Source organism: Pinus tabuliformis, chromosome 5_1 (genome assembly GCF_031772625.1).
Source record: "Pinus tabuliformis cultivar Carrire ecotype Pingquan chromosome 5_1, CPIR1, whole genome shotgun sequence".
Lineage (NCBI taxonomy): Eukaryota > Viridiplantae > Streptophyta > Pinopsida > Pinales > Pinaceae > Pinus > Pinus tabuliformis.
Window position 1 is genome coordinate 347,263,519 of NC_142305.1, and position 13,192 is coordinate 347,276,710.

The window sequence follows — 13,192 nt, forward strand, 5'->3', positions numbered from 1 at the left end:
GCATAAGATTTCATTTTCACAATCATCCCCAATTAAGTTACCCCATTTCATTTTAATCCTAAAGTAAAATTTAAAAAGAAAAAAAAATAATTGATTATATATTTATTTTAAATACAATAAAAGCATTTTAGTTCAAAATCCAAAAATATATAACTGGCGTAAAAATCTAACTTTTGAAAAGTATCAATGAATCACTTCAAATTTTATATATAGATATATTTTTTTTTTTCCGAAGGTGGCAAAACCTATCAAACTCAGGTGTCAAACCAACAGTGAGGACAGCCATCTCTGGCTGCTATCCGCGAATGTCGGTTTGACTCATCACTGTTATCAAGGAAAACCACGCCACCTGTAATAACCCGCTGGTGGTCCGTAAGGGAGCAGGCTTTCACTCCTGCCAGATGCCTCTGGGTCTTGGGCCGTTAACCTGTTTCCTTACGTCCGAGGAAGACGAGCTCTTAGCCAAGCAGAAGCAGTTTTACGGCATACTCCAGGCCGAATTTTTATATATAGATATTATAAATAATAATAATAAGAAGTTATATAATATACCATAATTATTTCTTTTGTAGAACAAATAAATTATTATTATTATTTTTATTATCAATTATTCATTAAGTGTGGGAGTGTGTGTTAATTGGGGTTATTAGAGTAGGTGGGTTGGGTTGAATCGTTATTATCTTTCTCACCCAGGGTAAAATCCTCTTTAATAACATGATCAGTGATAATGTCTTTGATGAATATTGTTATATTAGCTTGAACTTTGTCAACTTTTAAATGAATTTCTCCATGGACTCAACTAACCAAATTAATTGAGTAAAAAAAAAATTGTTTTATGGAGTGGTATATTGTTATATTGACTTTTAACTTTATCAACTCTACTCTTAAATAATTATATTTATGAGCTGGCTTACTGCCAACGACCTCATTTTAATCCAATTAAAAAAAATAAAAAATCCTCAAAATATATATATGTATATATATAAATTGTATGACAAATAAGGATTTCTCATAACGTACGGAGACAGATACGATTATAATAATTTTTATCGGTCCATTTTATAAATTCATAAAGTCAAAAGTGAAGTTATTTTATAAAGAAAAGTGAGGTTATTTCGTAAGAAATAGGACAAGAGGACAGGATTACAGTAAAACATGTACTAATTAAGAATATTAAATTTGCATTCACATGTATTCCACAGAGAATTCAGCCAGATCAAAATGGCGCGTTTATCGTAATACAATTTAAAGGGTTAAACAAATAATGTAAAGTATATCGTATCCGTACAAAAGAGTAGGCCAGAGATACTTGGGTGTCGCGCATGGCAAAAAAAAATAATGTGGAGTAGAGAGCAAGCAAAGTAAGTAGAAGATGTTTATAGGAGGCATAATCAGAACTAATGATAGGCGCTTTAAAGGCACTGTTATGATAGGAGGAGTTTTCTAAAAATATATATATATATAAAATAAAATAGAATAGAATAAATTTAAAAAATGTAAAAGTAGAGTAATATTATGTTAAAGTTCAATTTCTTAAAAAGATGGATAGAAGGATAATTAACTAATATAATGATAATGTTATTTATGATTAAAAATTATATTTTATTTATAAATTAATTTATACCAAAATATATTTCTGAAAATTAACGAGTTTTAAAATTTTTAATATGCTATTAATAAATTAATAATATGATAAGATGTGTAGTGAGGGACATTTAAAATTTTTAATATGCTATTAATAAATTAATAATATGATAAGATGTGTAGTGAGGGACATTTCCAATCGAAGTATGATTGTCATAAATTTGATTCTAAAAACAAATAAGGTGTAGGTATATGATGACCAATACATTTTTTTGGTGATGGTAGTTGTAAAAACAAATGAATTGAGATGGATGGCAATATTTTGTTATGGGATGGGATGATAATGAGCGTAAGGCCAATTTTATATGATAGTATTTTATGTATTTGTAGATGTATGTTGAATTTATAGGACTTAATTATTTACTATATGTTTGGTTAGTGGGATTTTCTTATTCTTTCGTCTTTTTGGTATTGCTCTATGTATACTAGTGTTCGAATAGAGCGTCTTTTACCTCGTCCTTCACTCATAGACACAATAAAAGGACCACCGAGATTTTAAATGATGTGTCTCCGCTCTCTTCAATCTTCCTATCCATTGACTCATTTTTTTTTAAGAAATGGATATGGAGATTTATATTAAAAAGAGATCCGAGATCTGGCCCAGAATTATTATATTTCTTCAATATTGTCAATATCCCTTGTGGGTTTGAGAATGAGCATGATGACTCAATCCAAACTCTCAAGCAAGGGTGCCATAATCCAAAAATGGTATTCCCTTTCCAGCTAAAGATTTTCCAAAATACTCCCAATATCCATATACATTTACATTTCATTTATCATTATTTGGTGTTTTGACTTTGACTGACTTCCTGTCTTTGATCCAACCCATATTTTCAGCTAGATCCAGAGGGTCACCTCTTTGTGAGTGATCTTTGATGTCTTTATCTCTTTTAGTAGCTTCTTCCTCATATGCTTGATCAACACAAGAAGCTGCTTTTCTAGTCTTATTTCTTGAGGATTCATAAGGGGATCTAGTGCTCACAAGGGTTTGTTGATCCTCTATCACTAAGTCCAAAGGATCCTCTTTCACATGCACTTCTTCCTGATTGATTTTTGTTTCCTCTAGAAAATCCTATTTGACAAGAGCTTCTTCATGTTTTCATTTTGCTTCTTCCTTATCCTGGATCTCTTCTTCCTTGTATACCATATAATGTTCGCTTTGAGCTCCTTCCCACCATTTGGGCCTCTGGTAATTTTTCTAGCCTTTATTATTTTGTAAACACTTGGGACATTTTTTTATTGCACACCACATTTCATAACACCCTCAGCATCGAAATGAGACATTTTCATAATCAAGCTTTTGAACCCATAGATATTCTGGAGCCATGAGATTTATTTCAATAGGAAATCCCTTATTAAAATCCATCTCCACACATATTCAAGCATAAGTGGTGTTAAAAATATAATTTGTTTCTAGGTTATAATAATACAATTTCCCTATTGCATTTCCAATAGAAGTTAACAATGGGAGATTCCAAAGATGTAAGGGAAGGTTTGGGAGCCTTACCCAAACTGGAGCCATGGAGATTGACACCATAAACAAACCATAGGTAGGAGACTAGGGCTACATGAAGAGATTAGCACTAACCCATAACCATGGCCCAACATCACAAATAATCTTCTTAGCCTCAATATTATCAAAGGCAACAACAAAAAAACCCTACGTCAAAGGAAAAATATTCAAATCATTAGTCAATAAAGGTTTCCATGAATTAGAGATCCACTTGTGAAGATCAATCAACCGCGGAAAAAACCCATTAACTACATACCAAACCCTGATCTAAAAGAAAAAATTCATAGTTAAAGGCTTCCCTGTCATGTCCCTTCTCAAATACATTTGTAACAGGGTGTTGCTACACAATTTTGCACAAATTTGGCTAAGGAAAAGAACTCAGCATTTTTGACTTAGGGACTTAGGAGGAAATTTGACTTTATTTGGTTGGTAGTGGAATGTGGGGGCCACCTACATGTGAGTTCGAACTTGGCCATTCAAATGGCTTGGAGGGAATTAGAAGTGCTAGATGGAGGGGCCCACATGAGGCAAGGAAGACCCACGAAGATAAAAGGAGGAGGAACCTCTCATTTGGATGGATTCATTCACCTTGCAAATCGAAATTACTTGATTGTTTGCTCTGCTATTTAGCCGAGTCAATTAGTTGCTTAGCCATGATCTCAAGTGAGAGATTCAACCTTACCTTCGAGGGACCTTGAGTGCCCACCCTAGGAAGGCAATTCCATCAACATTTCAGGAGATCTGGGATTGTGTTACATCACTACCATTCAGTCACATACATGGAGTGCATATTTCTAGGCTATCTAGAGAATACGCAAGAGGAGTTTGAGCCACCATTGACCAGCCATTTGCTGGGAGATTTAGGGGACTTGGAGAGCAGTAGCAGGCCATCATTTCTTGAGAGTTTTGGAGCTAGCAAAGCTAGCAATGTAGAAGTTCGAATTACTGGGCCTTGGGACAGCGGAGAGGGCCAACCCAACATTTTTGTGGGGCTTAGGAGCAAGTGCTACAGACCAGAAGCTCATTCGAGAAGTCAAGGGATTTACAGTAGGGGTCAGACCAGCACTTTGGGACATTTTCCGGGAGTATTTACAGGCAAAATCCAGCAGGCCGAGTTTTGCAGTTGCAGCTGAAGTTGGGCTCCTTGGGGGTTAAATTTCATAAGTCTAAACCAGCTAAATTCCTTCGTGGGTTTTTCTGGGTTTAGGCCAAGGAGTCTAGAGCTCAAATATTATAATTTTTTGAACATGGGAAGAGGTGTTTCTATCCATTCCAAGTTAGCTGAAAGGGCAATTTTCTCGACAGCACAGTGCAGATTGGTGTAGTAGTTGAGGCAGCCATCAATTCAACCATTTCTCACCTGGGTTTGGTCATGATTTTCCATTGAGACAAGCCCTGGTGCACCATTCTATTATCTATTGTATTTTTCCCTCAAAGAAGTAATAAAATGGCTCAACAATTCATTATTTCCAGCATTTCTATGGGTGCTTAATATATATTTCGTTTATATATATTTCTGAACATATTGTATGTTTTATATCACTTGTATTCCTATTTAGGAACATTACATTCCTCCTCTTAAGGAACATTAAAGGAGGAGCTTATACCACTATCAGAAGAACAAATTTGGATTTCAACACAACATTGAACAAATCATTGGCTTGATTTACTTGACTGGAAGAATTTGCAGAACTGACTTCCATTCCGTCAAGAGAGACTGATTTCTTCACTGGGTCATGGCAGTTCGTCATTAACCATAGATTTGTGGCAACCACACGACACAAGCTTGCTAGGAGGTTCACACTAAGGGATGGGGAGGTTGGCTAGGGAAAAACCCTAGCCGCGACATGAGGCTTCAGAGTCTACTCCATTGCTACAAGCTTTTAGTGTTCCATTGACTCAATTTTTTCATAACACTTTCTCAATTTTTTTCAACAAGTGGCAAAGCATAGGTCTTAGGTGGCTAAGTAGTGGTTTATATGGGCTTAATGAGGGGTGTGACATGGTTTGGGTGTTAGATGGATTAGCACCTAACTATAGTTAACAAGATGCTATCCTAAATTCTAAAGTCTAGCCTATGGGATGCTTCTTAAAGATGTAAAGTGAAAGCTTAGACTTCAAGGCATGTCTCACCCCACACACATGGAACTAGTGCAAAAAGAGTAGCCTTTCAATCACACTAGTGGGTCAACAATGTATATCCCCACACTTGGGAAATGGTTGAGTATTTGGTGAAATTAGTGAGGCAAAGTTAGAATTCCAATGTTGGGTACCAAACTCCCACTCAACAAATTAGGGTAAAATTCTAGAATTGGGTGGAAAGACTTAAGCTTCTATAGGTCCTATGATGCCAAGGTTTTTCTAGCCATGGAATTTTACTAGTGGCCAAAATCTAATTGTCATTACTTTAAAAAATCAAAAGCATTATAAACCAAGGTTTGTCAACAAGGTAAGACATCCTGAGATCAAATTCATTGTGCTCTGTAGTATGACTTTGAAGCTTAGCTTCAAAATATATGGAGAAAGATGAAACAAAGAGAAGAAAGTAATGAAGGTAGTGAACATCTTAGATTCATAAAGCACTAGTTCCAACCTCAATAATCATTGCAAATAAACCAGAAACCTACCTCATTACACGAATTTTGTTATTATAAGATATACTTTTAAGTGTTTTCTAGATAATGCTTGCTTCTATTGCAATCTTATGTTCCTTTCAAACTCAACTATATAATATTGGAAAACTCTATAAAAATATATAGAATAATCAAGTAAAATTTTTGAATTACTATTTCCTTTTATAAGAAACCACACATAACAAAATCTATAAAAACTTCTATTTTTATTTTTTTATTAATAAAAAATTAGCTTTATTTAAAAATTTTGATTTAAAAATATGAAACAACAATTTTAAGAATTAAATAATTTTACAAGGAAAAGTGCAGTCTAACGATGTTCTTTATAAATAATTCAGTGTCTCAAAATATGATGTCGAATGTCAAATACGAAATAATACGTGATAAATTTGATTCGATGTTTACTGTAATAAAAGCGCACTATATAATGTGTAGTTTAATTAAAATTTATTTTGAAGTGATAAATATAAAAGGCCATGCGATATTAAAAAATCAAAAATTAATTTAGTTTTTAATGATATTTTCATTAATATAAAAACATTAAACAACCGTAATACAGCGAAATAATAATATATCTTTTAATATGGAAACCGGTTTAGCATTTACATGTTAAATTCAAGCAATGATTACAACAATAAACTCTTAGTAAGGAACTTGTAAGATTACTATGTATGGCGTTTACAAGGTTAAATAGCTTTTGATGTCATAAAAATTACTAATAACTTTAAGAAGACAAGTTCGGCTAATAATGCATCGCTCCATTGGACAGGTCACCATGGCTGCATTACGTGGTTTGAGTGTGGTGAAGACCAATGACATGTCCCAACTTTAAAATTACACTGCTTGTTTTTGAAATATGTAAAAATAATATAAATTTGAAGATAGGTCATTTAAAAAAATATATTAACCTTATTTTTCATTCTAAGGAGTAAAATCTAAAAGTGGAACAACCCAAAAAAGTTATGGTTTATACAATGATCAAATGTTGGGTCTATTTTGGGGATATTTTATGGGAATCATTTATTTTGGTGAGATATGTGTTTTTTTATTTATTTAATATTAGTTTAGTAGATAAAATATATAAATAAATAGAAGTTAAGTAAATATTAGTACAATCACATTAAAAATATTAATGTAGTTGATATAGTGGAAGGTTTCATAAATATAACTAAACAAATTATTGCAACACTAAGAATGCCTTATTACTAATGTACAAATTTACTTGATTAACCATGTATAAAAATGTTATGGGTTAATTTTAACTTTAAAATAAAGAATTATAAATGAATGTTATAAATAATAATAAGGAACTTACCATGGAGGAACTTATTAGAGTTGGAATCATCTCAAAACCCTAGGAAATTCGTGAGTGGGGAGCACAGTGACACACATCTAAATTTTTAAATTTATTAAAAGTAATGGACCATTTTGCTAAATAAAATTTGCTTATATATAAATGAATGTTATAAATAATAATGAGGAACTTATCCTCGAGGAACCATTAGAATTGGAATAATCTGAAATCCCTAGGAAATGGGTGGTTGGGGAGCCACTTGGCACGAATCTATTTTTTTAAATTTATTAAAAGTCAATGCAACCTAACAACTCTTTAATACACTACAACTATTTATAAGCATTAAGACTAAGCATATGTTGAGCATATTCCCTTGAGAATCAATTTAGGCCCTCAATTTAAAAAAAATCCTCATCCACCTTAAGTTGAAATAAGAAGGCTTCGGCAAATATTATCACATAAACAAAAAGTATATGTCATCTTAAAATTTGGAGAAATTTAGCAAGAAAGTAAGATTTAGGTTTTATTCTTTTCTTAATTATGACATGTAAATAGAAATAAAATCCACCCATAATGATGTTGAGTCATAGGATCTTTTACTTCCTTAGTACTACTTCCATATCTCACTCGTAATGATTTGCTTTATTATTAAACAATATTCAATTAGTAAGAATAAAATCCTTCCTTTTTTACTTGCCTAACATTTAATATGGCTAACCATCTCTAGTTAAAGTTATGTGTTTTTGCATGTTTCCACTTCCCATTATATTTATCATTTTGTACTATCTAGAATCTTCTTGAAAGTCCAAATGTGACTAGCTCCATATGATTGAGTAGTAGGATCTAACTTGGCGTTTACTTCACAACACTCAACAAGAAGTTCACCTTAAGGAAGACATAACTTCCTCATATGAACTCCCATTGAAATGTTTTTTTATCATTGGAAACCTATGGATATATAGAATAATGTTGAGAGCAAACTTGAAGTTTACAATATTTTAACTAAAAAAAATGTCATTTAATGCTTCAAATAGATTTTAGAAGTTTCTACACCCAAATCAACAAAGTGAGAACTTTGTTTACATAATTTTAACCCCAAAAACATAATTTGGTGTTATAACCAAGTTAGACACCAAATTGGTGTACCAGACCCCCTAGTTTGATTGCTAAGTCTATAAAAACATACATACTATAGGCCCCTTTGGTTTTGAACCTATGACTTTTTAAAAAAAACACATACTCTTAACCTTTAAATCTACTCAAACTTTATTTAATATATCCTATATTCATTATTAATTTTCCCTTATAAAATTAGTTAATTTTCATTTCACTCCTAAACTTATGGATACACTCATACAAGTAAAAACAAGGGGCCTAAAACAAGTGATTAAAAGTACTCAATAAAATTGCAAACAAAAACATAACGCCCCCTAATAAAGTAAATGGCAGACACGCAAATACTAATTCGCTCATGGTGTCCAGCTTGTGGATAGCACATCCTTTCCCTTTTGCACACTATTAATTATCCAGCATGTTCGGCTTTATGATCTCTACTTTAAAGAACAAATATTATACATTGTGGTGTACACCCATACTTCAGCTTTTACACACTATAACCCTTATAAATTAATTATCCAACGCTGTTGAACTTTATGTTTCTTTGGTTTAAAGACAAGAAAGTACTGGAACATGTCCAATATAATTGATAAAGTGAGATTTGAATAAGATTCCCAACTGAAGGCAAAATTGTCCAATATAATTGATAAAGTGAGATTTGAATAAGATTCCCAACTGAAGGCAAAATTCTTACCTGGAAATGTAATTATTCTCATCTTTGAACTGAACCTAGCTTTTGAGCTCTGAATTTGAGAGAGCCACTTTAAATTAGTCAAATCCAAAGCAGACAACCTGGGCTCTCACCTAAATGAACACATATACCCTACCAGCTTCCATAGTTTCCAACTTCCTTTCAATAAATCTATTCAAAAGCATGAAACGCATGACTAAGGTTCAATTCCCAAGTTATGGACACCCACCTGCTCTAGGCATATAGGGAATCACAATCCAACTAACGACCAACTACCCAAAAACTTTGAATAAAATGAAAAAATGAATAAAATGAGTAAAGACTCCCTCAATGATATTATAATTATAAGGTGTCTCTAGAACACTTCATTGGCCCTTCTAGTGTTATATTTAGTTCCCCATTAATATGCCCCTTGACTTATGAAACCATTTAGGTGCATTAACATAGTCCTTGACTAACAAAAAAATTATTTAGGTGCAGTAGATACGGAAAGTAACCAATGATACTGAGAAACTGTGCACGTACTTTAATGGAAGTATTACTTTTATCATGGTTGGTTTGGATACATTCATAATGGAAGCATGTGCTCTTCATCGTTAAAGTTGTGGTGGGGCATTCCCTATTTTCCACGAGGAACCGAATCCCGGCGTGGAGACGACGACGAAATCGATGGATATTCGGTGGAAAATTCGCAGTAAAATTCCTGGAGAAAAAGGTTGCCGAGGTAGTTGAAATCCAAACCGCCGAAATGAGCTGGAAACCGGCCTTCTGTCAATTAGTTGAGTCATGACTGCAGCTTACACTGTAAAGGCACCTTAATGAGGCATTCATTGTGGCAGTCTGGCTACGGAACTTAATAGTACTTGTTATTCCTCCCCAGTATCTATTTAATAGGCACCCCCCCTCCCTACTTCTTCTCACAATTCCTCCATAGTCCTGAGCTTGAGACCATTTTTCTGCAGGCCTTGAAGTTTCAGTTGCCCTTCGTCTCTGTCACTCTCTGTAATGGGTACGAAAGCGACCCATCTCGTTCTTGCAATGAGATTGCTACCTGGTGTTGTTTTGAATGAATTTGATCAGTGTTAGAGGCTCTCATTTTTGTCTCTGAACTGACAGGCAAGTACGTAATTTCTTTTTGCAGGATTTCTAGCGTTCATAGGACTTTTTGTCTTCAATTTCCTGGCAATGGCCAGATTTGCCCATGGCTGGACAAATGCCCATGCCACCTTCTATGGAGGGGGAGATGCTTCTGGTACAATGGGTAAGCCCCTGCTCCTTTTTTCCTTCCATGCTTCTCATGTTTCATGTTAGTCTATTCAGAAGTTATCAGATTTTCCATGTTAGTCTATTCAGAAGGTTATCAGATTGAAAAACTAATGATAGTGATTGGGTAGTTACTGAAAATGATAGTTAGTGGGTGGTTTATATGTGGTTTAGTTGGTGGTTTATAGTTACGGGAAATGGTTTTGTGATTTTTTTTATATTAAAGTTGAGGATCCAATTGGCTTGACATGAAAAGTACATTTATAATGTAAAATGCAGGAGGTGCGTGTGGTTATGGCAATCTATACAGCCAGGGATATGGCACCAGCACTGCTGCTCTGAGCACTGCACTCTTCAACAATGGTCTCAGCTGCGGAGCCTGCTTTGCAATCAGATGCAACGATGATCCACAGTGGTGCCTTCCCGGCGCAATTGTGGTCACTGCTACCAACTTTTGCCCACCAAACAATGCGCTACCTAACAATAACGGAGGTTGGTGCAATCCTCCCCTCCAACATTTCGATCTCTCGGAGCCCGTCTTCCAGCATATCGCCAAGTTCAGGGCGGGCATCGTACCCGTAATGTATCAAAGGTAAATTTTTATTATTATCGATCAATTGTTTTTGGAAATAACGGTCTGTAGCATAGAAAATAGAAAATGGTAATCCAGGAAATGTTCAATGTTTTAAATGGACACTCTACGTTTGTTAATGGAAATGTTCAATGTTTTAAGTGGACACTTTTAATGTTTTAAGTGGACACTCTACGTTTGTTAATGAAATTATGGGTCTATATTTTGTTTATTAGATATTTTATTTATTAATAAACATCAGATGTTTTTAGTGGAAACCTTATTTATGAGAGAAAAAAGATTGGAAAAGTTTTGTTGGTCTCTAATGATGGTGAAAGCTCACAAATTCAATATCTCTCTAATTATACATAATTATATTTGCAAAAACAATTAATCAACCGTATGATTTCAAATTGTGAAAAGTTACATACTAAAATTTTATTATATTATTTAGATTTTGTGGCAAATCTTTATTAAATTTCCATTGGCTAAAAAGTTCCAAGAAAATAATAAAGCATCTAGCAATACAGTGTTAAAATAACTGTGTATATTAAAATAAGTGTGAATGCTTGTCTCTTTCAAAACATCAGATAAAATTCGAACGGTACAAACAAGATTAGCATGACCGTTGCCCAAAATTAGCATAACCCCTGAGCAAAGATACACAATTAGCATGGCCCCTACTCAAAATGACACACAAATGGGAAAATGGTCCAATTTTTTTTTTTGATAAAAACAACTATAGAGAGAATGCTTTTCAATCCTGATAGTTTATCAAAATGTGGAAATTCCAAAGTAATTGAAATTAGCAATCCCCAAGGATGGGAAAGCACAATAGATCAGATCCATGTTAATATGGATCTATGGATCTGTTTTAGTTGGTTGTTTATTGGGTTATTCTCTAATTTGTAAATTTTTCTTCTGCCATGGAATGTGCAGGGTACCCTGCCACAGATCAGGCGGAATTCGGTTCACCGTGAACGGGCACTCGTACTTCAATCTGGTCCTCATCACTAACGTTGGCGGAGCAGGGGACGTCCACGCGGTTTCCATAAAGGGCTCCAGGACAGGCTGGCAACCAATGTCCCGCAACTGGGGCCAGAATTGGCAGAGCAACAGTTACCTCAACGGGCAGAGCCTCTCCTTCAAAGTCACCACCAGCGATGGGAGAACTGTTACTTCCTACAATGCCGCTCCCAGCAACTGGCAATTTGGCCAGACTTTCGCCGGAGCGCAGATACGTTGACATAGTAAAAAAAAAATACTTATGTCTAGTTATGTCTCCCGTGATAACTACTCAAGTGTATTGTGTGTGCAAGGTACAAGTAGAGAGTCTTTAGGTATATAAATATGTGAAAAACAAGTCGGCAACGTGGTCAGATTTTGTGTGGCTGTGAGGCTCGCGTTCATTTTTATTAACTGAAAGCAGAGCTGATTCTTGATCCGGGATGCTGTTGGATGCTCTTCTCGGTGACTCCTATTTAGAGTATATTCTATCTCGTCTCTGTGGCTCTGACGGTTAGAGCATATTGTATGTATCAGTATATGACTATGGTGTACTTGGCTTATGGCAGAGGTGGAACTATTGACACCCGCCCTTCTTCGCTGCGACTTCCAAATATAGTATATTGCAGCGTTTCGAGTATTAGACTTTTCCACAGGGCAAGCCGTTTTGTACATACTATTAACTATTATATATTTTTATTCTGTTTCTAGATGATTTGAGTTGTCTTTGAAATTTGGATAATTGCACTGTTGACTTAATTTTTGAAGAGATCTTCGCTTCTCTTGGATTTTTTTTTTTTTTTCTATTGTCTGGTTGGGAGATGTATCAGCACTGACATTTTGAAAACAAACCTTTTGGGTAAGAATTATTAATAATTTTGTCTTTTTTTCACCAGCAATTGGTTAATGGCAATTTGTTAATTTATAATTATAATTTTATAATTAAATCTGAGTATATTGGAGAAAGTGAATAAAGATTCAACTCACATCTCATTTCAACATATTACTTAATTAATCATATTTACAAAATGTATCCATGTGACAGATTGGATTGGCTTGATTAAGCCTACCAATCTATCTCTTTCCTTTGGTCAACGTTGGGTAAAGAATAGAGCCTTGAGAAAATCTTGAAACATAAAGATCACATACGTATTTAATAAGGGTTTGAGATATCATAGTTGATTTAGTGTGACTTTTTTCTTATTCTAATCATAAAAAAAATGATATTTAGGGGTAAAGAATAGTTAAGAAACTTTAAAATCAATTATAAAATCTAAAAACAATGGATCACATAAGTATTTAATAAGGGTTTGAGATATCAAAGTTGATTTAGTATGACTTTCTTCTTATTCTAATCATAAAAAAATTGATATTTAGGGGTAAAGAATAGTTAAGAAACTTTATAATCAACTATAAAATCTAAAAACAATGGATCACATAAGCATTTAATAAGGGTCCTAGA

The 13,192-nt window shown here is 34.1% G+C and overlaps 1 protein-coding gene across 1 annotated transcript; it reads left to right on the forward strand.

The window, feature by feature from the left end:
* Nucleotides 1–9,744: 9,744 nt before the first annotated feature.
* On the forward strand, nucleotides 9,745–12,445 carry LOC149164875 (expansin-A10-like). The gene is made up of 4 exons (XM_089432190.1): nucleotides 9,745–9,900; nucleotides 10,033–10,152; nucleotides 10,434–10,746; nucleotides 11,665–12,445. The coding sequence occupies exons 1-4, from the start codon at nucleotides 9,897–9,899 to the stop codon at nucleotides 11,969–11,971; spliced, it is 744 nt and encodes a 247-aa protein (XP_089288316.1). The 5' UTR covers nucleotides 9,745–9,896; the 3' UTR covers nucleotides 11,972–12,445.
* The last annotated feature ends 747 nt before the right edge of the window (nucleotides 12,446–13,192 follow it).

What these genes read in the sequence shown, in the direction of transcription:
- LOC149164875 (XM_089432190.1), top strand. An exon ending in AGATGCTTCTGGTACAATGG is followed by an intron (nt 10,153 to 10,433) that starts GTAAGCCCCTGC and finishes TGTAAAATGCAG; the next exon opens with GAGGTGCGTGTGGTTATGGC. An exon ending in GTACCCGTAATGTATCAAAG is followed by an intron (nt 10,747 to 11,664) that starts GTAAATTTTTAT and finishes TGGAATGTGCAG; the next exon opens with GGTACCCTGCCACAGATCAG.